This window comes from Elephantulus edwardii, unplaced genomic scaffold, assembly GCF_000299155.1.
Source record: "Elephantulus edwardii isolate Elephantulus edwardi_28Jun2011 unplaced genomic scaffold, EleEdw1.0 scaffold00036, whole genome shotgun sequence".
NCBI classification, from domain to species: domain Eukaryota; kingdom Metazoa; phylum Chordata; class Mammalia; order Macroscelidea; family Macroscelididae; genus Elephantulus; species Elephantulus edwardii.
Genome location: NW_006399786.1, coordinates 2,846,826 through 2,873,596, shown reverse-complemented (window position 1 = coordinate 2,873,596; position 26,771 = coordinate 2,846,826). Strand labels below are relative to the sequence as shown.

Sequence of the window (26,771 nt, the reverse complement as noted above, 5' to 3'; positions counted from 1 at the left end):
GAACCTCCTGACTCCTTGATTTTGGACTTGTAGTTTCCAAAACGGCAAGAGAATAAACTCCTGTGTTTAAAGTCACTCAGTTTGTGGTAACTTGACTAAGTCCCTAGTAAATAGACACATTGATTACAAACCACTGCTTTGCAGGTGAAGTTCTATTGACCTGTTGTCATCGTTGTGTCTGTATTCAACCCCAAGATACAGCTATGAAATTGCCTGAAAGTCAGCAGCACAAATGAAGAACACTTCAAGACTGTGGGAGTATAGGAAAGGGGGAAAATGTTATTAAAGAGCTTTAGATAAGATAAATGTAAGTCAGACATCTTACAAGGGAGCACAACACACAATGCTTGCATAAATAAAGCCCATAGTATATAGATAAATTGAGGAGAAATTACCTCATATGATGTGGTAAGATTTTTAAGAACTTCAACTTGCCTAGAGGTGCGAGGAAGAGCAGATAAAACTTGGCCACTAGGGAAAAAAGAAAAGAGAATAGTCACACATTCCTTCATTTACATTGTGTTTCATATTATCATTCCCATTTATTGTATTTTAGAAAATTCATCACCATTGATCTATGTCTCCGCCTTTTCAAATTCCTCTGGATCTTTCTTAATTCCTTCACATACCCCTATACCCACCAAACTCTGCAAACCATGATTTCTCCTCCTCTCCACCCTCAGCTCTCCTGGCCTCTCCCCTTCTGCTGTTGGACTTATGAATGAATTAGTGTATACAGATTTTGTATGCAAACCAATATTAAAATTTTTAAAAAGGGGGGACCCTCCAATAACAACAGTGAAATACCATCTGAAATCAGTAGCAATAGCAAAATTCTACAACCCCACCAGCAGAGCCTAAGAGTCCCAACCTTCCCACATGCCCTCCTGGAGGGGTTGTAGAACTCTTGCAGTCACTCTTGAAGGCAACTTCGTTATTTCCCTCAAAGTTAGAAATAGAAATCACATATGACTCAGCTATTCCACTGCTAGGAATACACCCAAAGGAAATTACAATGTGGCATGAACAGAGAGATACGCACACCTATGTTCATATATTAGCGTTATTTACAATAGCAGAAAAAGAAAACAGCCCAAATTCTCATTAGCAAATGAATGAATTGAGAAATTGTGGTACATTAACACAGTGGAATACTATGCAGCACTCAGGAGCAATAATTTCGGAAAATACTATATAACGTGGAAAAGGCTAGAGAGCATTATGCTGAGTGAACTCAGTCTCACAAGGACAAACACTGCATAAGACCGTTATTGTAAAAAATAGAAGCATAACTACTAAGATGAAGATAAAAGTCTAAAAGAGGGATTAAAGAGGGGCAAAAGAGTGGACAATGGGGATGTGGAAAATCACTAGGATAGTAGAGTGTGGTGGGTGGAAGGAAGAGTGAAGGAATGGGAAAGGTCCAAAGGGGACCTGAAAAGACGGGTTAATGGTAGATATAGATCAAGGTGATTGATTTTGTAAAACACAATATATACGAGTGATTGTATGAAACACAATGTGAACAAAGAATTGTATGAAACACAATGTATATGAATGAAACATAATGTGTACAAATTTTGTGTGCAAACCAATAGAAAATAAAATTATATGCAAAAAAAGAGAAAAGATTACTTTAACATAAAAATAAAAGTGACAAAAAAGGTAAACTATACCAGGAGAGCCTTCTGATTAACTGTAAAATAAAACAGCACTTGAAGTGTTGAGGAAAGGGAATCTGACTTTAGATTAATTGTAAAGAGAATTTACGCTCTCTGATTCTTCCTACTTCTAAGCAATTGCAAGATTAAGGACTCTTAAATTTAAGTGAGTTTGTTGAGTTTTTAATGATATTTTTTTACTGTGTGTGTTTTTAAGTATAAATGTTTTATATTTATACTGCTATCATTTTTTGCTAAAAACCCTTCTGTGAATGCATTACTTCACTTAAGAAATCCAACTTGACGCACAGTGAGGAAGAACATGGCATAAAAGGAAAACTCATTAACAACTTGAATTATGCAGATGACACAATCTTGCTTGCTGAAAACTAGGAGGGCCTGAAACACTTGCTGCAGATGGGCAAAGACTACAGATTTCAATATGGAATGCATCTCAAGATCAAGAAGACAAACATCCCTACCACTGGAACGATACACAATATCACAGCAGATAGAGAAAAGAGTGAAGCTGTCAACCATATCTTACTTAGATCCACAATCAACACCCTCTGTACCAGCAGCCAGGAGATCAGGAGCTGGATTACATTGGGAAGTCTGCTGTCATGGACCTCTCCAAAGTCCTGAAGAGCAATGGTACCAATTTAGAGACCAAAGTGCACTTGATTCAAGCCCTTTCAATCACCTGCTATGTCTCTGAAGATAATGGAAGAAGAATTGATGCTATTGAGTTTGGTGTTGGAGGAGAGTATTGCATGAGCACCAAAAACCCAAACAGCACCGTTCGAATCCACCAGATGCTCTGCTGGAGAAGGAGGGGCAATCTCCTCCTGTACCACTCAGATTCGATTTGACGGTACACACACAAAATATAATAAAATTAAAACAAAACAAAACCAAAACCCAACAATAGGGGGAAAACATGCCAAACAGATGTTTCAAGAAAGTATAGCCAGAGTGCCCCTTAGAGGCATGGATGGTGGCACTCTAGCTCACATACTTTGAATATGTTTTTAGGAGAGAGTATTCCTTGGAAAGGGACATCCTACTTGGAAATCTGGATGGTCAACACAAGAGAAGGTGGCCGGCAACAAGATGTATTGATACAGTGACTGCAGCAATGAGATCAGGTAAGTCTGAGATTATAAGAATGGCACAGGCTAGGACAGGGTCTAGTCTGTTGTTCATTGTGCGTTCGAGACCACTTGGAAGCACCTAACAACAAAAATAATATTGATATAGAAGCAAGCACTTTGGTTCTAATTGATTCTAATCCCACTCACCCAGCTTCCCATCAGCCAGACCAGTTTTACTGTACCTGGTGCACAGTCTGCCCTGTCTCACTTCTTTGTCATCCCACTGAATTATTAAAGTCAATCACTCCTCCTGCTGAAAGAAAGCACCATGGGTCCACTTTCCTCTCCAACAATGTTTCCACCAGGTCCTGTGCCATGTGCAGAGTTCTTCTCTCAGATAGTGTATAGGTGGCTAATAAACCATCTTCCCAAGACCAAAAGCCACAGCTTCAGTCACTCTATGCTATTTAATGTGGAGCATCTCTCCACGAATTAAGGTTTATTTGCTATGACAGTATAATCAAGAGCAATAACAGAAAGCGTCTTTTGTCAGTATCATTCATCTTAACAACTGCAGTTCTGGATTAAACTTTAACATCCTCTAGGACAAGCTCTTGCTCTCCTCAATCCACAGTGGTTCCTTGTGAGGAAAGCCAGGAAGATATCTCTGAAATGGCTCATTCTGTGTCAAAATTGTAAGCTGGGAAAAAAATGTATTCTATAGGAAAATGGCAGCTAGTTAACACTATTTGTAAAGACTTAGAGGGTGCAAGAATAGTGGAATCAGAGTTAAAGAGTGAGTTACAAATGACCATCTAAAATGAGTTGCATCTGCTGTGGCCCAGAAATGAAAAAAAAAGACCTTTCCATAAGAGGATATAAAAAACTCTAAAAAGTTCCAACCCAAATGAGAAGAGTGGGGTGTGTGTTTGACAGAGTGGGAACCTTTTCCTATAAAGACTGAAGTATTTGAATAATACATTGGTTAGACAGAACATTTTTGTACATGAGATTTGGTTTGTATTTTCTTATTTTTACTTTTTCCTTAGCATTTGAGTGAAAGTTTGTGGAGAAAATGAGTTTTCCATTTAATAATTCATACACATTTTGTGATATTAATTGCTATCCCCACAATGTAACAAGGCTCGTTCCACTGCTACCCTTGTGACTATTACTTTCATTTCTCATTCTTTCCTACCCTTTCTTGCTTTCTAAGTTTTATTCTTGGGCCAATTTAAGGATTGAGGGATGGTGGTTCCCAGGATAAATGTGGGAGTCGCAAGCTATCCAATTTGAACTCATAGCTGGTTGTTCTAGGATTCAGCTTGTCCATTTTTGGGTGGATAATTGAATGTAGAGGTTGTTAAAGGTTGCAACTTAACAACAACAAGGACCATAGTCGAGAATTCCACCAGTCTCCATCAAAACAGAAAACCTTATATTTTATAATAATTATTATAATTATTTGGAATTTTGCTCCACATTTCCCCTCTATTCTATCTAAGATCACCTATTATGCTCTCTTCCAGGGTGGCTAGGTATTCTGGTCTATGGATCATGGAAGCTGGGGTCTTCATGACTCTAGTTATTTGGAATGATTGCTTTCACATGTCTGTAATTGTCTTCACTCTTCTTTGCTCCAGACATGGAAAGATTAATAGGTGTCCATTAGGTGGTCATTCACAACCTTTTAAGACTGCTATTTACCAAAGTGGACAGTAGAGCATTTCATCTGAGCACCGTGTTATGTAGACTGTACTTGATGTCCTCCCAAGATGATGATCATGAGCCACCAGAACTACAGCTCATTTCCCAAAGGTGTTTGATTATGGCTAAGAAGATTTTGTAACTTACCCTCTATATGTCCTACTAGCGAGAGCTGGTGGCGCAGGGGCAAGAAGCTGCCCTGCAATCCTGAAGTCATGTGGTTTGAGACTGCCAGCTGCTCTGTGGGAGAAGGATGGGCAATCTCCTCCCGTGCAAGTAACTGCCTTTGAAAACCCTCCAGAGGGTCAGCTGTGGGTCGGTTCTGACTCTACCATACATCACAACAACAACATATGTTCTGCTAAATTAATGGGTATATTTGCTCTACAAATACATTGTACAGACACCTTCCATCAAACCTATATATAAATATTCATGAGCAAAATTCCTTTCACCTTTTCCCTCTTGTCAGAGTGCATGCCTGTCAATGCACTCTCTCAAGGGTGCTGTTTCCATAAGATTGTGTGTCCAATACTACTTATTTTTGTGGCCTTTATCTCTTATTTTCCTCCCGGGGTCTCCATTGCCACACTTTGTGTTGACCTCACTCTAATTGTGTGTAACTTTCTCCTCACCCAAGTTAAGGGCACATATTTTATCCTTTTAGTTAAAAAAATTAAAAATTAATAGAAGACTTACTCACAGAAAGAAAAAGTCATTGAAGGTTACTGGAGATGGGAGAGGAAAAGAGGGTAAATCACGAACCATGGGGTGGACACACATTAACTTGGCTGTTAGCATTGGAACTGCCCCATGGGTTTATCAGTTACTTCAATGGGGACTAAAAAGTCATAACATTGCATAATGTTTCCGACAAGGGCATGGAAAAATTACCCTACGGCACAAAATGTGACTGGGCCATGAGGCAAGAGCATTTCTATGGTAAGACAATTGCGGTATCTACAAAATAAGCATTCTGGGTGGGGAACAGGCTGGAGTAAATAGAATAAGAAATATAAACAAATGGAAACAACAGGTCAGTGTGCACAAGAAGTATACAAACTCAATTCAAACTCGCTGTCATCGATCCAGAACCGACCCATAACTGGCCCGTCAGAGACTTTGCTGAGGCTGTAAATTGCACAGGAGGAGACTGCTCGTCTTTCTCCCATGGAGCTGCTGATGGATCTAAACTGTCTTTACGTTAGCACACCTACTCTCTATGAATTACATGATTAACAAATTGTCCAAGAGCAAAAAACCAAGCTAGTTGTCATCAAGTCCACTCTAACTCCTAGCAACCCAACTCATATGTGTTAGAAGAGAACGGTGCTACATTTCAAACAGCTAGTCTTTATTAGGCATATAAGAACAAATACTGTTTAAGACCAAAGAAGCATGACCAGTAAGATGTGTGTGGATATCCAAAGAGGAAAGAGAAGGGGGGAGGGAAACCGAAGATGAGAGGGTGGGGAAAATCATGGGGTCTGCAGAGTTTGGTGGGTGGAGGGAAGAGGTGGGAGAAAAACTTCCATCAAAACAAAGTACCTAAATGAAACAATGAAAATAAATTATTATATGCAAACCAATACATTTTTTTAAAGGGCTGGCTTTTCAAAAGTAGATTGCCAAGTCTTTCTGCTGATTGTCTGTGTCTCTGATTGGACTTAAACGTTCAACCTTTGTTAGCAAGTGAGTGTAGTATCCATTTGCACTACCCTGGGATTTCAAATTGTGTGGGGCCAGAGGACTCTTAAGTAGCAGATCTGGGATTCAACTCAGCTCTCCAGATGCCAAGCTTTTCAGTGACAGCACACATGCCCCCACTGCTTTCCATGGAGAATGCAGCAACGGTCATCAGGACCTGCCCTCTACTATGTCTCACAGGGGAAGATTCAATACCTTATAATTCTGAAAGATTATTTTTTTTAACTTAAAAAGACTCATGAGACACACACACAAGAATTATAAACCAATGTTCATGGCAGCGTTATTTACCATTGCATGGAAGCAGCCCAAATGTCTAACCACAACTGAATGGACTGAGGAATTGTGGTACATTCACACAATGGAATACTATGCAGCACTGAAGAGCAACAATTTTGAAAAAATACTATGTAGCTTGAGTGAGACTGCAGAGTATCATGCTGAGTGAACTAACTCAGTCTCATGAGGACAGATACTGCATAATATCATTCTTGTAAAAATAGAAGAATAATTAGTAAAACATGTATGGGGACCTAAAGGGGTTAAGGGTATGAGCAAAGGAGTGAGCATGGATAGGGGCAAAACCACAGCATTGCACAATTTGGTAAGTGGAAACAGGAGATGAAGGAAATGGGAAGGATCCAGCAGGGACCTGGAAAGATTGATTAATGGCGGGTAAGGTTCAATGGTGATTAATTTTAGGTAATATAAGGCACAGGAATGACTGTATGAAACACAATGTGAATGAAGAATAGTGTGAAACACAATCTATCTGAACTTTGTAAGCAAACTAATATAATTTTTAAAAGATTGCTCTGAAATATGGTACACAGCTAAAAGCTGCAATTTTTTTCTTATGATGCTTTAAGATCATTGATGACTTGATAGTAAAGATGTAAATCATGTTTTTGGAAGAACCAAGGGAAAGAAAAGAAACAGGCCTCCTGGTGGTCAAGTAACAGAAGTCAAAAAATTACGCAGGTGGTCTAGTCCATGGGGATCTGCGCTGCTAACCCTAAGATGTGTGGCTCCTTGGCAGTTCGAAACCACCAGCAGGTCTGGGATAGTAAAATGGTACAACCACTGTGGACAGCAATTTGGTGTTTCCTCAGAAAGCTGAACACAGAAATTCCATATGACCCAGCTATCCCACTGCTTGGAATATACCTTGAGAAAATGAGAACTGAGGCACAAGCGGAGACTTGTATACCAGTGTTCATAGTAGTATTATTCACCATCACAAGAATTTGGAAACAGCCCAAATGTCCAACCATAATCGAATGGATTGAGAAATTATGGTATATTCACATATACCATAATTCACATATACCTACACAGCTCATAGGAGCAATGATTTTGTAAAGCACTACCTAACTTGGAAGGGACTGGAGAGCATTATGCTGAGTGAACTAACTCAGTCTCATAAGGACAAATACTGTATAAGACCATTATTGTAGAATGTGTATGAAGATCCAAGAGGGAAGGAGAGGAGAAGCAGAGGGGTGAGAATGGGCTGAGGGGTGGGGAGATGGTTAATCATAGTGTTGCACAAATTGATAGTTGGGGGGAAAGGTGGATAAAGTAAATGGGAAAGATATGGTGTGCAGAAAAAAGTGTATACAAGCTTTGTAAGTAAACCAGTATAAATAACAATTTTTGGTATTGGAGAAGAGCAGTGAACATCCCATGGACAGCCAAAAGAACAAACAAGATATGTCTTGTAGAGGGTACAGTCAGAGTGCTTTTTGGAGGCAAGAATGATGAGGTTTCACCTCACATACTTTGGGCATGTTGCTAGGAGGTGCTATTCCTTGGAGAGGGACATGATGTTGGGAAGAGTGGTGAAGGAGAGGAAGACCCTCAACTAGGTAGATTGAGGTAGTGACTGCTACAGTGGGCTCTCGTGTGTCAAGAAGTGTGAGGATGGCACAGGATAGAACAGGGTTCAGATCGTTTGTACACAGGGTTACTATGAGTTGTACTCTACTCAATGGCACCTAAAAACCACTAACAGCAACACTACCAATCAACACTCTTGGCACCAGCAGTCAGGAGATCAAAAGACAAATTACATTGGGGAAGTTTGCTGTCAGGAACCTCTTCAGAGTGCTGAGGAGCAATAATGTCAGTCTAGAGATTAAGGTGCACCTGATCTAGGCTATGGTTTGCAATTACATGGTATGTATCAGAGAGCTTGACAATGACTAAGGATGACAGAAGAAGAGTTGATGCTTTGACTTGTGGTGCTGGAGAAGAATATAAAATCTAAAAGTCAGTGGTTCAAAGCCACTAGTGGGTCCACTGAAGGAATGTATTCCCATAAAGATAATAATATAGGGAATGTGCTCCCATAAAGATTATAGCATAGGGACTCATATGGGGTGCTTCCGCTCTGTCCTGTGGGGTTATGAGTCAGAACTAGCTCAACAGCACACAATAACAACAACACACATGTTTAAAAGCTTAATCTTCTCACATACTTCAGGCTTGTTGCTAGAAGAGGCTATTCCTTGGAGAAGGACATCAGACTTGGAAAGGCGGAGGAATGGTGGAGAGGAAGACCCTCAATCAGATGGATGACGTTGACTGCAGTAATTGGCTTGAGTATGTCAGAGATTGTGAGGTTGGCACAAGATAGGACAGGGTTCAGATCTGCTGATCATAGGGTTGCAATGAGTTGTACTTGATGGTGTCTAATAACACAACATCTATATACACTAGATACTGTCCTAAGTGTTTTCATCCTAATTTCTCATTGCTATTTAATTCTTCTTCTTCTTGTTGCTGTGTATTGTTGAGTCAGAACAGGCCCATAGCTGACCCTCTGGCACGTTTTCAGAGGCAGTTAATCACACAGAGCAGCTGGTGGCTTCGAAACTTGTGCCTTCAAGATCGCAACACAGCTTCTTGCCACTAGGCCACCAGAAAAAAGGAACCCAATAGAATATAAACATAATATGGACTGATACCTTTTATTGTTTCCTATTGTGTCCTTAGTTCATAGCACAATACTTGGAATATAATAGTTATTTAACATATTTATTAAATGAATGAATGACAGTCTAAAAAAAAAAAGCTGGGCAATCTCCTCCCAAGTGGTTTACAGCCTCTGAACACCCACTGAAGCACTGAAGGGTCAGCTTTGTTGGTTCCAACACAACAGCAACGAACCAATTAATAATTCAGAAACTTCATCCTCGACCTTCCTTCATCCTTCAATTGCTTGCTTGCTTCTCATCCTATGGTTTCTCTTTTCCTCTTTCCAAATAAAAAGCCTCGGTGACTGACTGCACTTAGGTAATCATTGCCCAGTGCAATTAATGACTGCTGATGAGGTTCTTACTAGTCTTATTTTTCACCCTTCTATTGTTTGCCCTTAAAAGCAAGCAAAATTGAGACGTATTTTCTGGCTGTCTTTCTCTTTGGCATATTGTATTTATGCTTTTAAAATGTTTTGTTGCCGTTCCAGGGCATGTAACTGATGAGATTTACTAAAATGCACCTACAAATCTGCCACTAAGAGGCTGACTGAACAGAAACTGCTATTAGGAAAGTGTTCAGGACAAGGAAATAATAACAAATATCAGCTTCAGGGAAAAGCCAGGCTGCTGGCTCTTTTGAGACAGGTTTACATTGTTCTTCCCCAGAGCAATTCATCAACGTTTGTCTCTTTGAAATTAGGTTTCCTGTTGGGTTTCAGTAATTGACTGTTCCTGGAAAAAGCAGCATACAGAAGCATTTGGCTTTTTTTTTTTTTAATTCCCAGAAAGACAAATTTATAATGCCATTTGGATAGAAACCCAGGATCAGAAATGCATCTGTCCCAAAGGGTCTGCCTCCAAAATACCCCCACCTCCGCTCCCAACATACAGAAACCTTTCCTATGTACACAAGGCATTGTATATACTTAATGTCATCTTAAGTGATTAAAATGTAATCTGTTCTCATTATTCTCTTCTACATGATATCCACCAGATTTCAGAGCAGGCGCAGAAGCGAAGGCACACACACAGAAAGGTCACAAATTTCTTTTGTTATTTATCTTGTCACCATTTTCGCGTTGTCCTTCTCCTTTGTTCACATCACCCTTCACTCTAGGAACCTCAGCACTAACCCTCCTGTTGGTTTCTGAGGCTGTGAATTAAGCTGGAAGATTGCCCATCTTTCTCCAGCATCAATGCTGGTGGATTCAAACTGTAGGAACTTTAGTCCCTCTAAACAGCTGTTTTCTCATTTTAAACTGACAAGTAAAGCTGTGGAATGGCTCTGGTTGCTAGCTATTGAAGAGTTGGTCCTCAACTCGTGATTGCTCCCTGCATTGTGGGGCCTAGAGCACAGCTTGATTCAATGTGGAGCAAACGCAAGTGGAAGATGACCTGCCGTGGCCTTGAACTTGAGTACGTTACCTCTGGAATGCGGAGACATGCTGCTTATAGAAGAAGACTACGGCTAGAAGGACACCAAGGCCGTGGAGCTTCATCTCAACAGTGCGAGGCTCCCGCAGAATTCTGAGGAGACGAGCCCAGAGAAGTGATTGCATAAGAGCTTTCTTTACACATTGGTTAAACTATAATGGTGTGTTCTTTCCATTTCTGTGACTCAATCAATTTAGAATCATTTTCACCACTGAAAAGAGAAGCAGTATTTATTAAGTTTGTGTTTGATGAATATCTTGTATTCTCTAGAGAAGTAAAATGAATGAAAAATGTGTGTGTGTGTGTGTGTGTGTGTGTGTGTGTGTGTGTATTGGAGGAGATTGGCAAACTTACTCCCTCAGAGCAGCTGAGTGATTAGGCCTTTGAGTTTGTAATAAACTCTGGTTGTTAGCGTTCAATCTATCAAACATAATTAATTTTGAGATTATTTTTAAATTCAAATGGGATAAACTCAAGGTCGTGTTTAGGTTGTGAGTTTGTGTTGGTTTTTTTTTTGTTTTTTATGATTTTTTTTAATTGGGAAAAACGTACTAGGGGTACAAGGAGATGAGGGTTGGGGGCAGAAGGGTGAGGATGGGCCAGGATGCTGTTGCAGAGCTGCACAGTTTGGTCGGTGGGGGGAGCAGGTGAAGGAAATGATGAGGGTCCAGTGGGGACCAGATGCTACAGAGGAATAACAAGCATTTTCCAATAGTAATTAAACCAACTGTCTTATTGATTTGGGAATTGGATGCCGACTCTCTGGCTTCTTCATGCTGAACAGGGGCATAGATGTAAAGGGGGGGAAAGGGAGGACGCTTTATTACCTTACTGGTGGTCTTGGGTTAAAGCTGCTTGCCTTCTTGCTCTGTTAGAAGATATTTTCCTGTAATTTGCTCCCCTCTGGACTGCAGGGTGTTTCCCCAGGTGGGTCCAGTGGGGATGGCTGGTTGAACCCAGAGGCTCCATCCTCCTTTGCTTCCTTAGCTGTCAGTTGTATTTCCTTGTTGTCACTGGCACTGGGTTCAGGGTCAATTCTGGAGTAAAACTCAGAGTTAAGGTTACCTATAGGAAAGGGAGCAAACCTAGAGAGAACAAACTTGTGAGTTACAAATAGAAGGGCGTTGCTTTCAGATTTACTGGGTGGGAGGATGGCAGAAGGTGGCCTAGGTAACATTCTCTGGATACCCTAGGCATTCTTTTTTTTTTCTCCTTCCCCACCCAGGGGTCAGATGGTACAATCTGGGAACTGAGGAGCTCACCCTGAGGGCCGTGACGGCTCACCCCGAGCCGAGGGCCGAGGGCCGAGGGCAGCCCGCCCCGGGCAGAGGGCCACGACAGCTCACCCCGAGCCGGGGGCTGAGGGCAGCCCATCCCGGGCAGGGCAACACCCCCCAGGAGCTGGCTGGTATACTCCGCCTCCAATTGCCCCTACCCCAGTCTGGTCCCCTCGCCTGACTGAGGACTCTGTGGTCAGGGATAGTGTTTGCAATTCCAGCACTGCCATTTTAACCCCCCCCCATAAGTGGTCATACTATATTTTGCAGTAGGTGTCACTGCCCTCTCCCTTTATGTATGATAAAGGGAACCTAAGAATTGTGAACAGACTCCCCCCAGGTCTAACCATCTTTTGGCAGAAGCATTCAACAGAACAAAATATGTGGTGCATTTAGGATGTGGGTCCTCTTGTGCATGCTGCCACTGTTAAGGTCATCAGACTCACAGTGACTTTCAGCAATCCATTGCATAGGTAATCGTCTTCTTTGGCCTGTCCAATGCATAGGTAATCATCTTCTTTGGCCCGTCCAAGGAAACCCAAACCTGCAGATGGCAGGCATGCATCCCATTCCCCACCTCCTACGCAGGCAGCCAGCGGGGCATGCACCCCCCACCCCAGCGCTGGCAGCCGTTGGGGGTGCGCTCCCACCCCGCCACACGGGCGCTCGGCGGATGCGCGGCCCCTCTTTGTGTGTGGCCGCCATCACAAAGTTGGACAATACATAAGGAAGATCAAAGAAGAGTTGATGCCTTTGCACTGTGGTGTTGATGAAGACTATTGAATATCCAATGGTGTGCAAAAAGAAAAAAAAATTGTCTTGGAGAGAGTACAATGGTGTTCTTCCTTAGAGACTAGGATGATGAAACATATATATATAAAGAAATTCATTTCAAGGAAATGGCACCTGTGCTTGTAGCAGCTGGCAAGTTCCTATTTCATAGGCCAAACTCAGGAGAAAAGCATCTGTGGAAGCTGAATGAACTATAGCAAGCAGGTAAGACAGGTTGCTGGTTCAAGTCTAGAAATGAGGATCCCCATGCAGGATTCAAGTTCGCAAAAACTCCTGAGAGATCATATACCTATCTGGACTCTGCAGGCCATACCCCTGAAGAGACTGCAATTTCCTCAGACCAGGTCTGACAATATTGTTATAATGTTGTTGTCGTTGAGTACGTTAGAGTTGGAAGTGACCCATAGCTGACCTTCCAATGTGTTTTCAGTGGCACTAAATTGCACAGCAGGAGATTGTCTGTTTCACTGAAGAGTTGTGGTCATAACACAGTGACCCATTGGTCAGCCCATGCGGAGATCAGTCTCAACCTGACCACTACAGAGGTTTTCCTTGCACTGTTAACCCAAAGGCTGCTTGTCTCCAGCAGTTCCAAACAATGTGGAATGAATACTTTTAATCTTTATTGTCCTCTTTTTGTGTTGCCAACTTTCCTACCCACCAGGCCTTCTATGATATTACTCGCTCTGTTAAGATGCCTCACGCTGATCTGCCTTTTGGTATAGTATGGCCATGATATTTTGAAAAAGAAAGAAAATCAAACTAATTGGCCTACAGTCAATTTTATTCCAGCAAACCCCAACATACATGCTTCCCTGCCAAAATCATTGAGGCATTAAGCACTAATGAGCGAAGACCTGATGAGTTGTGGGAGGATGTCAAATGTATCATCCAGGAAGAGTGCAAACGGTCATTACAAAGACAGAAGAGGAAGAAAATACCAAAATGGATGTCAGAAGAAACTCTGAATATTGCACTGGAGCTCAGAGAAGCCAAAGCACAAGGAAGAATTCAAGATATTAAAGAGCTGAAGAGAAGATTCCAAAGGGCAGCACAGGATGACAAAGCAAAATATTACGATGAAATGTGCAAGGAGCTGGAGTCAGAAAATCAAAAGGGCCAAACTCGCTCAGCATTTCTTCTTAAGCTCAAGGAACTGAAGATCAAATTTAAACCTCGAGTTGCTATAATCAAGGATGCTTTTGGCAGAATATTGAATGATCCAAGAAGTATTAAAAGAAGATGGAAAGAATATACTGAGTCACTGTATCAAAAGGAACTGGCAGACACAGAAGAATTTAGTGAAATCACATATGAACAAGAGCCTATGGTGATGAAGGAAGAATTTCAAGCTGCTTTGAAGGAAATAGCAAAAAATAAGCCCCAGGAATAGATGGTATACCAATTGACACATTTCAGCTAACAGATGCTGCCCTGGATGTGTCCAAGTTGTGCCAAGAAATCTGGAGAACAACCACTTGGCAAATTGACTGGAAGAGATCTATATTTGTTCCCATTCCAAAGAAGGGTGAGCCAACAGAGTATGGAAACTATAAAATGATATCATTGATTTCACATACAAGCAAGATTCTACTGAAGATTATCCAAAAACGACTGGAATAGCAGTCTGGGTTTAGAAGGAGTCGTGATACTAGGGATATTGTAGCTGATGTTAGATGGATCTTAGCTGAAAGCAGGGAATACCAGAAGAATGTCTATCTGTGTTTCATTGATTATGCAAAGGCATTTGACTGTGTGGATCATAACAAACTATGGCTGACTCTGAGAAGAATGGGAATCCCAGAACACTTGATCGTTCTAATGCGAAACCTATACTTGGACTAAGAGGCAGTCGTCAGAACAGAGCAAGGAAACACTGCATGGTTCAAAATTGGGAAAGCCGTACGCCAGCGATGTGTCCTATCTCCACACCTTTTCAACCTGTATGCAGAGCAGATTATCTGAGAGGCCGGGCTCTATGAAGAGAAGTGTGGTGTCAGAATTGGTGGAAGATCTATTAATAAACTGTGTTATGCAGATGGCACAACCCTGCTTGCTGAAACTGAGGAGGACCTGAAATACTTGCTGCAGAGCGTCAAAGACTGCAGCCTTCAGTATGGATTGAAGCTCAATGTCAAGAAGACAAAGATTCTGACCACTGGACCAATTGGCATCATCAGGATGGATGGTGAAGAGATTGAGATTGTTAACTTTAGTCTGCTTGGCTCCACGGTCAACACTCTTGGCACCAGTAGCCAGGAAATAAAAAAAACCATTGTGATGGAAGAGTCTGCTGTTAGGGACCTCTCCAAAATACTGAAGATACTGAAGAGCAATGGTTTCGCTCTGGAGACTAAGGTGCATCTGATAAAGGCCATGGTCTTTGCAATCACTTGTTATGCATCAGAGAGTTGGACAATGACTAAGGAGGATAGAAGTAGAATTGATGCCTTTGACCTGTGATGCTGGAGAAGAGTATTGAATGTACCCTGGACTGCCAAGAAAACAGATTCAACCTGGAGAGGGTTCAACCAGGCTGCTCCTTGGCGGCAAGGATTCTGAGGCTTTGTCTGACATGTTGTAAGGAGGGACAGGTCATTGGAGAGGGACATCATGCTTGGGAGGGTGGAGGGATGGAGCAGAAGGGGAAGACCCTCTATGAGGTGGATTGATTCAGTGACTGGGGTAATCGGGATGAGTGTGTTGGAGGCAGTGAGATTGGCACAGGATGGAGCAGGGTTTAGGGCTGTTGTACATAGGATCGCTGAGTCACAAGCGACTCGACGGCACATAACAACAACAACAATCTTGGGAGTGGCTTGAAGACATGTAATGGAGAGATGATGTTTCCCTTCATGCACTACCTCTCATGTTTATTCATGGGACATGAAACAATCTTATAACCTGCACAAAGTCACGCCATGTCAGAAGTCATTTACGAAGGGAGATTGAGGCTTCAAAGAAGAAAATACCATGCATAAGAATGACAGGAAAAGAATCACTCTCTTCTGAATTGTGGTGTTGGTGTAGAGGATTGACTATCTTTTAAATTTCCAAAAGAACAACACATCTGTCTTGGAAGTGGTGTAAACAAGTGCTCCTTAGAGGCAAGGATGGTGAAACTTCATTTCAGATGATTTGGGCATGTCGAAAGTGGCCAGGTTTTGGAAAAGAGACATCATCCTGGAGAAAAGTGAGAGGTTAAAGAAAGAGAGGAAGACCCTCAACAAGATGGATCGACACAATGACTGCAAATGGGCTTGAGAATGCTGGAGATCAGGAGGATGGCACAGGATGGGCCAGTTCAGCTCCCTTGTTCACAGAGTCAATGCAACACCACCTGACACCAAGATCCTGATTCCCTCACTTTGTTGACCTGTACTGAGCTAATAAGCACTAATGACACCTGATAGCCCAATGAGCACTGCTTGGTGAGTAGATTATTAAATTGTAAAAGGAACAGTTGACCTCAGGAACATTTCCATGCCTTCATTGCCCTTTATCTGCACTGTCACTTCCCTGCCCACCAGGCCTCCTGATATTAGTGCCTCTATTAAGATGCCTCATGCAGGCCATTATCTATGGCTGATTTTGGAATGTAGATTTCCAGTCCTTTCTTCCATGGTATCTCTGTGTGAACTTGAACCACCAAGTGTATTCATTGTTTATAACGAGACACAGGCAACAAAATACTTGGTTACTAACCAAAATGTTAGCAATTTCAGTTCACCAGAGGCACCTTGGAATTTTCGGCAAAAGCAGATTCCTAAGCCCATCTCCCCAACAAGCCTTGACTCTCAAGGTGGAATACAGAAAATGTGTTTGGCCAGCTTCAAAAGTGAATTTTGAGCACTCTGAAGTCTGAGAACTGTTACTGAACTGCTCATCACACCGTCTGGTTCTCAGGCTGTGGTGTTGGTCTCCTCGTCCACCATATTGGCCTTGTTGTCCCTCCAAGATATCAAGCTTCCATCTCAGGACCTTTGTGAAGAGTAGTGCTTCACTTAAGACACTTTCTTTTCTGTTAGATAGCACTGACGAGGCTGTCACTTCAGAAATTTCGGAAGGAAAGAGTAGATGCGGGGGGGACCATAGTCCCTTCTCTTTGGGACAGTGTGGTCAACTTTACCAGGTGTTGAATTGGAATTAATAGATTTCCCTGAGAGTGGGAGAAATCCAAGTAGGTCCAGTGTAAGTAGTGAGGAATATTTGGTTAAGGTGGCACTGACTGGCTGAGATACTTACGAGTGACATGGGATAGGTGACAAAATGAGGTTATAGCAGGCGACACCTTAAATGTTCCCAGAAGGACCAGTGAGATGATGCTCTTAGGGTATGTTCCTGGGAGCGTATGTTATAGGAGGAGAGAATCCCAAAGTGAGTGAATGCCACAGTGCAGTAAGGCGTGGAGTAGGGGATGTACCCAGATGGTGCTACCACACTGAATCCTGATGATGGAAAAATGTTAGTAGGAAGTGCCTTTAATCTCTCAATCCAGCATAACTTTTGTTTTGGCTGTATGCCATCAAGTCAGAACTGATTCATAGCTGAGCCTCCAGCTCTTTTAATCACATGGGGGAAGGGGTCCATCTTTCTCTTGTAGAGCAGCTGATGGATTCAAATTGGTGGTCTTTGGGTTGGCAGGGTGACTCCTTACCCACTGCATCACCACAGCTCCCTCTGTATGACTTTGTTATTATTCTTATGTGCCAGCAAGTTAGATATGACTCAGAGTGACCCAATGAACAACAGATAATGTGCCATCCTTATCTCTGATACACTTGACTTCATGACACACTTGACTTGTTGGGGTCTTCCTCTCATTCATTGATCCACCTTTCCTAGCATGATATCCCTTTCCAAGAAATAGCCCCTTCTGGCAACATGTCCAAACTAAGGGAGATAAAACTTTGCCATCATTGCCTCTAAAGTTCACTCTGGCTGTACCTCCTCCAAGACATATCTGTTTGTTCTTTTGGCAGTTCGTGGAATATTCAGTACTTTCTCCAATGCCACAACTCAAAGGCATCAATTTTTCTTCTGTCATTCTTATTAACTGCCCAACTCTCAGATGTATGACAAGAAACAGAAAAGACCATGGCCTGAATAGGGAGCACTTTAGTCTTCAAACTGACATCATTGTTCCTCAGTAATTTGGAGAGGTCCCTGACAGCTGACTTTCTAAAAGCAATATGCCTCTTGATTTCTTTAGTGCTATTGTCAAGGGTGTTAACTGTGGGTCCAAGTAACGTGAAGTCATTTGCTACCTCAGTCTTTTCTCTATAATGATAACTAGAAAACTATCTATCTGCATAACTAGGAAAGTATAATTTAATTTAAGTCATTAATCTGACATTTCTACAAATCTTTTTTAAAATTGTTAAAATATGTTGATAACACCACATCAATTCAACATCATTTACATGTAAATTTGTTGTTGTTGTTGTTGTTGTTGTTAGGTGTTGTTAGGGAGCTCTGGTGGCCCAGTGATAAGGAGCTGCACTGCAATCCCAAAGGCACATGGTTCAAATTCACCAGCTGTTCCGTGGAACAAGGATGAAAAAATCTCTTCCCATGTGATTAAACTGCTTCTGAAAACCCGCTGGAGGGTTGGCAATGGGCCAATTCCAACTTGGTGGTACACAATAACAACAACAACAAAAGGTTGACTGAAACTTTGAAGTAATTTAATTTAATCCAAGGGAGCTCTGGTGGCACTGCCAATCCAAAGATAGTCAATCCAAATCCGCCAGCTGCTCTGAGGAGAAAGACGGGCAGTTTCCTCACCTGTGGTTTACAGCTTCTGAAAACCTGCTGGAGGGTCAGCCATGAATTGTTTCTGACTCCATAGAATGTGACAACTGCTAACAGTCTGACTTAACAGAGTAGTTGAGGCTCAATGGTTAAAGACACTCAACTGTTAACCAAGAGGTTATGGTATGAACCTACCAGCTGCTCTGCTGAGAGTCTGCGTTCATTAAGATTCAGTGCCTTGGAAACTAACTCTACGGACAGTTCACCTCTATTCTAGTGGTTGCTGTGAATTGAAATCAAGTTGACAGTTGTATTCCAACATATTGAATCAACCAGGCCCTAAAATGTCATAATTTCCATACATATGGGAAACCATTTTATTTGAAAAATTTTGCATAGAAGAACATTTTCCAGTTTTTCTCATAATGATATTGTTTCAATCTCCTGCCCAGATCAGGAAGCTTGTATATCAAATGCAAATTCATTTTAAAAAGCTACTGGTATCTTCCTGTTGCTGTTGTAAGGTAGTGTCGTATAGAGTATGGCTCATAGCGACCCTATGAACAACAGATCTGACAGAATTCTGTCCTATATCCTGTGCATCCGCACCATCTCTGATACACTTGAGCCCATTGCCACAGTCACTATATCAAACCATCATGACGGGAATCTTCCTCTCTTTCACTGACCCTCCACCTTCCAAGAGTAATATCCTTTCCAAGGAATAGCTTCTCCTAGCAATATGTTTAAATATGAGGGATGAACCTTTACCATCCTTGCTCTAACACACACTTATTCATTCTTTTGGCCATCCATAGGATGTTCAGTACTCTTCTCCAACACCACAGCTCAAGGTCATCAAATATGGAGTTTTAAGGCTTGTTTGCATACTTAGCTCTTTATGGCTTTAAGAATTTTATTTCCATAGTTTACCTGTTTCCTTTAGCTTATACATTTTTATCTTGCATTTACAAGGGCAGTGATGTCCCTTGTAACTTTCCGCATCCTCACTATTTCTAGGACTTTCCTGTCCACATTGATAGTCTTAGCCCATTTCTTTAAAGCTCTGTATATTATTCCTTGAAAGAGTAGATCTCAATTTATCCATTTGCTCTCTGGAAATTCAGAGTGTTTATTTTTCTAGGATTGTGGTAAAATATCTATAAAAGAGTTTGACTCTTTGGAATTATAAAAATATCTGTAAGCATGGTTCACAGAGATGGTACAGGACCAGAAATGTTTCATTCTTTGTACACGAGGCCGCCATCAATCTGAGCCAATTAACAATTATGATTGTTGCTTACTTCTTATTTATTGGAGCTTAGCTCATCTGCAAACCTTAACATACCCTTTATGCAAACTGGTTTTCCCCCAAGCTCCTGTAATACTTGGAAATTTCTTAGCACATTCATCCCACTTTGCATTTTATTTCATAATGTGTGTTCGTGAATTCATGTGTATCGTCTCCCACAAGATAAATATACGTCTTTAGCTATTACAGAGAAGTTGGAATAATTAGGCATGGGAAACCACCTTGGCTTAGGGATTAGTTACAAAACAATTTGAAGTCATTTAAGAGGGCTATCCTTGCTTCATTCACCAATGTGCAATAGCTTTGCTATAACAGAAACTCAGTAGGTGCCTCTGAGATGAAAATTACTTTTCTTTATTCAAAGGAGTAAGTATAGGACCGTTCACAGGGCCTTAGTTACTGCGGCAAAAGATTGAAACATATACTTATCCATATTTAACTAGGCGAATATACTTTGGCTCATCCCTACAATAGAATGTGCTGAGTGTTTAAAGATTTAACACACTCAATGTCTAATCAAAAGTATTGAGGTTTGAGTCCACTCAGAGTTGCCTCATAAGAAAGGCCTGGTGATTTTCTTCTGAAAAAACCAGTCTGTGAAGATCCAATGCAGCACAGTTTTACTCTGATACAACTGGAGTTGCCTTGAGTTGAAATCGACTTGATGGCAACTGGATGTAGAACTACAATAGTATTATAGGGAAAACTGATGCAGGTTTGCAGGTGCAGATACAATATAATCTCCAAGGTGTTGTTGCTATTGTTAGGTGCCATTGAATCATATATGACTCATAGTGACCCTATGAACAACAGATCTGACCCCTGTCCTATCATCATCATCCTCGCTGATGCACTTGAGTCCATTGCTGCAGTCACTGTGTAAATCCATCTGGCAGAGGATCTTCCACTGACCCTACACCTTTCCAAGCATGATGTTTCTCTCCAAAGAATAGCCTCTCCAGACAACATACCTGAAGTATGTGAGATGAAACTTTATCATTTTTGCCTCCAAAGAGCATTCTAGCTGCCTCGTATCCAGGACACATCTGTTTGTTCTTTTGGCAGCCCGTGGGATAATCTGTATTCTTCTGCAACATCACAGTTCAAAGGCATCAATTCTTCTTCTGTCATCCTAGTTCATTCTCCAGCTCCCAGCAGCAGAACAAATGATTTTTTAAAACCTATGGCCTGCTCTTTGCCACATTAACTGTGAGAATGGAGACTATTCTCAGCAACCAGACTGTCAGCATTCCAGAGAATGTTGACATTATTCTGAAGGGCTGCACAGTTAACGTGAAAGACCCGTAGGGAACCTTGCAGAGGGACTTCAGTCACACCAATGTAGAACTCGGTCTTCTCGGAAAGAAAAAGAAGAGACTTCGTGTTGACAAATGGTGGGGAACAGAAAGGAACTGGCTGTGGTTCGCATCATCTGTGGCCATGTACAGAACGTGATCCAGGGTGTTACACTGGGCTGTCATTACAAGATAAGGTCTTTGTGTGCTCATTTCCCCATCAATGTCATTATCCAGAAGAGCAGGTCTCTGGTTGAAATAGAAAATTTCTTAGGTGAAAAATACATTCAGAGGGTTTGAACGAGACCAGGTTTTGCTTGTTCAGTATTGCAAGCCCAGAAAGTTAACTCTTGAAGGGAATGACATTGAGCTTGTAGCAAATTCGGCTGCTTTGATTCAGCAAGGTACAGGTTAAAAACAAGGATATCCAAAAAGTTTTGGAGGGTATGTACGTCTCTGAAAAAGGAACTATTTAGCAAGCTGATGAATAATAGATAGGAGTTTTCGAGCTACAGAAATGAGGCTGTAAAAATCCCAAGACACATCCGATTCTTGCAATAATATTCTATTTATCTGTGAGGGGGAAAAAGGACTATGACATCAATCAAGCACACCTTAGTCTCCAAACTAATATCATTGCTCCTCAGTACTTTGGAAAGGTCTTTGATAATGTACTTGCCCAATGCAATATATCTCCTGATCGCCTGACTACTGGTACCTAGGGGTTGATTGTGGATCCAAATAAGATGTAGTCGACAACGTCATCTTTTCTCCATTTATTGTGGTGATGCCTATCAGTCCAATGGTGAGAATTTTTGCTTTCTTGATGTTGAGATGTAATTCATATTGAAGGCTGTAATCTTTGGTCTTCTGCAGCAAACACTCAAGTCCTGGTCACTTCCAGTAAGCAACGTTGTACCATCTGCTTAATGCAGGTTGTTGATGAGTCTTCCTCCAATCCTGACATCGTATTTGTCTTCATAGATCCCAATTTCTCAAATAATCTGCTCAGCATACAGATTTAATAAGTCTGGAGAAAGGATACTACCCTGACACACATTTAGGGAGTGAAAAAGTGAGAGGCAAAATGATGCTAATATAGTTGCTATGGGTCAGAGTCAATTCAATGACACATAACAACACAACAGCAATACATAATTTTAATGGGATTTTGTGTGTGTGTGTATATATTTCTGGAAGAACACGAACAGTAACAGTGGTTGTTGTTGGAGGGGAAATGAAAGACTGAAATTGAGGCAATGGCAGCAGTAAATCAGTTCTTTGGGGGGGGGAAGCTCTAGTTTTCAGCATTTGATCATTCCTGTACTATAAATACTTCCATTATGGACAAGAGGAAAGTTAATGAATCATGGTACCTTTTAATTAAACCTTTAAAAATAATAAAAAAATATCCACCAGGTACAGCACACAAAATATAGCAATTGTTTATTTGGAGATATCTTGAGCAATTATTTTCCACTAAGGCAGTAACAGTCTTCTACCCGGAAGCACATGGGTAAAATTTATCTGAGGCAACATTTGGTTGAAGGCAAAGCTGACCACTTTGCATTCGGATACAGTAGAAATATAGGTCATGGACTCTGCTAAGCCACATACTGGCTCTGGAGCCCACGGTCAAGGCACAGACCCAGGGCGTTGCGTCTCAGTTACTTAGGGAAATGACTAAGTTTCATTACCTTCCAACCCTACAGAAGACATCACGTGACAAGCCCTCGCACCATGAGAGAGAAAGAAAGAGACTGGGATTGGTGGATTGCTTTGCAAAACTGTTGCTTCTTGGCCTTCTGTTGGTTTGATGGAAATTACTGAATCTATCGGCGTGGCTAAATACATGCAGTTGTAGCTTTGGTTTGGAATTGTGTAAATGTCCAGCAAAAAAGGCTCTTTGTAAAGCAATTCGACCAGGTCGCATCCAGATGTATTTATTCTTCCCTGCACATCTGTCTAGACGTGTGTGAGTGCGTGCGTGTTTGTGTATGTTTCCATTGGCACAAGCAGCCCCCTGGGGTTGGGGGGGGGGAGGGTGGAGAGTGAAGGTAAAAGGTTTCTTTTACAGTCCAAACAGAGTTAATATGCCCTGGCAATAATCAGACACGCTAAGATCTTGAAGAAAATGAAAGCAGAGCGTGACTGCCCCAAATGTCACCAGACATTTACTGAGCTAAACCACAAAAACTAGATGTAACAAGGTTATCAACTCATTGCTGTTGAGTCAGAACCGACTCACAGCTAAACCCTCTTGCGGGTTTTTAAGGCTAAAAATCACACAGGAGGAGGAGACTGCCCATCTTTCTCCCACGGAACAACTGATTGACTTAAGCCGCCAGAGAGGTGCAGCAAAACCCTCTATGAGCTCTGGGTTAAATAAAGGGCGTGGAGAAGCAGCACGGTAAGGACAGGATTTCGTTATAGCTCTATGCTGCCCTCTCGTGGTTATCTGTTCCATTACATCGTCCTTCAAAACAACCTTTGACCAAGAATTAAGAGTCGGCCAGCCCAGGTGTTCAAAATGTTAGATCTGGTCATAGCCAAAATCCTACAGTTATAAACAACGAACTTCTTCCTGGGCGTAAACACAAAGACTGAAGAAATTGGGGATCCCAGTTTTGAGGAAAGGTTTTAGTGGTGAGGCTTACTTTTGCAGGACAGTCTGACTAGTTTGTCAGATGCTCTAAGGGGACAAGAGACCAGGGTGGTCAGCAGAGGTGGGCCACCAGGGAGTGTCTTCTGGGAGTCTGGAGAGCAAAGTCACTGAGGGGACAGAGTATAGAAGGGGTAAGGGAAGAGCCTTGTAACACGTCCACGGGCATTCTGGGAGAGTCCTGGGATATGGGGCCAGACAGGGGATGCTGGACCCAACCCACCCACTGGGCTTTATGCCCTCTTCATTCCTTTCCCCATGAGGCAAGCAAACACTGTCATGACCATCTTAGGGTTCACTTCAACCAGGTCTTCTGGAAGGGCATACACTCGTGCCCCAATTTTTCGGGCCATGGAGATGGCATATCTGGAAGGGAGAAAAGAGGAAATGGTGAAGGCAGTTGAAAAACCAAGTGGAAAAGGGACTCTGGGGATCACGGCTATAGCTAGTCAACTTTTAGAACAGGACTCATTCCAAGTATACCTGGAATGGCCCCCCCACTTGCTAAGAAGCAATGTAGCTTGACCCCATCAGATATGTGGTCTAACTTCATATTCATTACAATTATTTGTCCATGGAGGGTCTCAGACCCTACTTCATGTGATGCTCCAAACTACGGATATTCTCTTGGGCTGTTAAGTATGTGGAGCCCTTGGATAGTCCAATGGCTTAGTGACTAACCTAAGGACAGGCGGTGGCCCAGGCCACAAGCGTGCCAATAACTTTCTGAAAAAACAGTCATTAGAAACCCATGGAGCATAGTGGCAAGAAGCTGTACTGCAATCCCAGAGGCGCACGGTTCAAATCCACCAGATGCTCTGCCGAGAAAAGAGGGACAATCTCCTCCTGTACCAGTCAGATCTGATTTGACGGTACACACACATGAAAATAATAAAATTTTTAAAAAATTTAAAAAATTAAAAAAAAAGAGAGAAACCCATGGAGCAATCTTACTTTTGCTGTGAGTCAAACAATCCAATATATAATTTGCTTAAATGGTGAAAAGGACAAGAATGCATGTGATGAAACGTTTGCAGAATATTTAACTCCAGAAATTTTTTTTACAAAAAAGAGGAAACATTGATCTATACCTCAATCTTATGCATGAAATATTCTTCTCCCATTGTAATTTTTGCTCACATATGCATGGATTTATGTTATGATGATATAAGAACTGCCATTCCTATATATCTCTTTATATAAAATTATCATCACTGCATTAGAACTTTTTGCTCAAGTTATAGTTTTATAACTCAAGCTCATTACTGTGGAGTTAGAACCGACGTGCAGCTGACCCTCCAGTGGGTATATGAGGCTGCAAATTACACGGGAGGAAATTGCTCCTTTTTTTTTAACAATAATGAATGAGAGAATGGGTAATCAGTGTGAGAAGATGTCTTGTGTTTGTTTATCACCTGAATGTCTTCTTTGATGAAGTGTCTGTTCATGTCCTTTGCCCATTTTAAAAATATTTAATGTCTTTTATTGTAGAAGTTTTCTATAAGTTTTAAAGATTAGATACTTGTTGGGAATGTCAATCAATAAACTGTCTCAGTCTCAGTTTTTGTTTTATGAGGTTGGTTTATTTCTCTGGTTGTTTTTTGCAAAGGTTTTTTTTTCCCCCCAAAGTTTTGTGAAGGTATTTTGATTAAACTCGTTCAGTATTTTTTTTTAAATGAAAGTGTTTTATTTAAAATAACCTCCATACTGTTGAACTGATCCTAACATTCTGACTCAAAATTACTTCCATCAGCTTCCTCAGGCTATTAATGTTTATAAGCTGAGAGTGCTAAATTATCTTCCACTGAGAAATTGGTGAAATCAAACTGTTGAACTTTGCTTGGTAGCCCAATATATAAAGTACTACTCTACTAGGGCTCTTTGTCTAAGGTTTAGAGAGGAGCTTGTCCCATCTTTTAAGGAGATGACTGCCCCATCATTTTCTCCTGGAGTGGTGGGTAAATTCAGTCTGCCAGAGAGGTGTGTCCTTTGAGACAGCATCACAAGCCCCTACAGACTGTCACCCTGAGCTCCCTAATTTTTAGGAGCTCCTAATCATTTAGATTATCTTCTGCTTTTTGTGTATTTTAAGGTATATTTATTATTCTATTTATGTTATACACTAGGACTCCATAATTGTCCTAGCATTGTTCCTAATTTTTTCTTCCACAGTTTTTATGGTTCTAGGTTTTAGGTTTATGTGTTTGATTCATTTTGAGTTATTATTTTTTTTATGTGGTGGACAAGGTATGGACCTTGTTTAAGTTTTCTGAAAATGGATATCCATTTTTTGCCAGTACCAGTTATTAAAGAGCCTTACTTTTTCTCCATTTAATGAATTTTGACTCTTTGTAGAAATCAGCTCTCCAGAGGTGGATGTAGTGGATGTATTTACCTCTGAGTCCTCAATTACACTCCATCAGTGTCTGCCATTATAATGGTACCAGCCTGTTCTAACTACCACGACTGTGAATTAGGTTCTGAGATTGGAGAAAAGGAGGTCTCCTACCTTGTTCCTCTTCATCAATTGGGTTTTGTTTATCTTGGCCCTCTTTACTGTATAAAGTAGGTGATTAGTTTTTTACTAGTTTTCAGAGTAAAAATGCTGTCTCATTCTGAGGGATAATCCAAATGATCCAGAACTTTCCACAAGGGGAATTTCTCATCATATGACAAAATGTCAAGTGTTGTTCAAATCTTCTTCACTGTCAGAGGAAATTTCTATGGTGCCCTTATTTATTTGTATATGTATATTAAAATCTATGAGTTTATATGTAATGTCTCCAATTTATAAATAAAACTGAGGTTTATAAAGATACTGATAATAATGAAAGTTCTGAGGGGCGAAAAAAAAAGGTATTTAACTAACTTACAATGGAGTCACTGGAATAGGACTCCATCAAAAGGTGGTAACTATCATTTCAATGAACATCTACAGAGATTTTGGGATTCCATTCATTCATTGTTGCACCCTTCTCCCCGCACAAACCCCTCCCCCCTCTCCCCCATTTGCTCCTCTCCTTGAAAAGCAAAAGAAAAACTCCCTCATTGGTACACAATCCCCCCCCCCGCACCTCCCCAAACCCCACCCCCTA

General features: G+C 41.3%; 2 protein-coding genes across 2 annotated transcripts in view; both read right to left on the bottom strand.

Moving 5' to 3' along the window:
- Window positions 1-10,649, bottom strand: part of CPB2 (carboxypeptidase B2 (plasma)) — an 82,127-nt gene extending 71,478 nt beyond the window's left edge. The window contains exons 1-2 of the mRNA XM_006884606.1: window positions 10,576-10,649; window positions 396-471 (exon numbers count right to left, since the gene is read on the bottom strand). Coding sequence (XP_006884668.1) covers window positions 396-471; window positions 10,576-10,649 — 150 coding nt within the window. The remainder of the gene's footprint in view (window positions 1-395; window positions 472-10,575) is intronic.
- Window positions 10,650-23,868: 13,219 nt separating this feature from the next.
- LCP1 (lymphocyte cytosolic protein 1 (L-plastin)) overlaps window positions 23,869-26,771 on the bottom strand; it is a 67,968-nt gene continuing 65,065 nt past the window's right edge. The window contains exon 16 of the mRNA XM_006884552.1: window positions 23,869-24,042. Coding sequence (XP_006884614.1) covers window positions 23,910-24,042 — 133 coding nt within the window. The 3' untranslated portion in view covers window positions 23,869-23,909. The remainder of the gene's footprint in view (window positions 24,043-26,771) is intronic.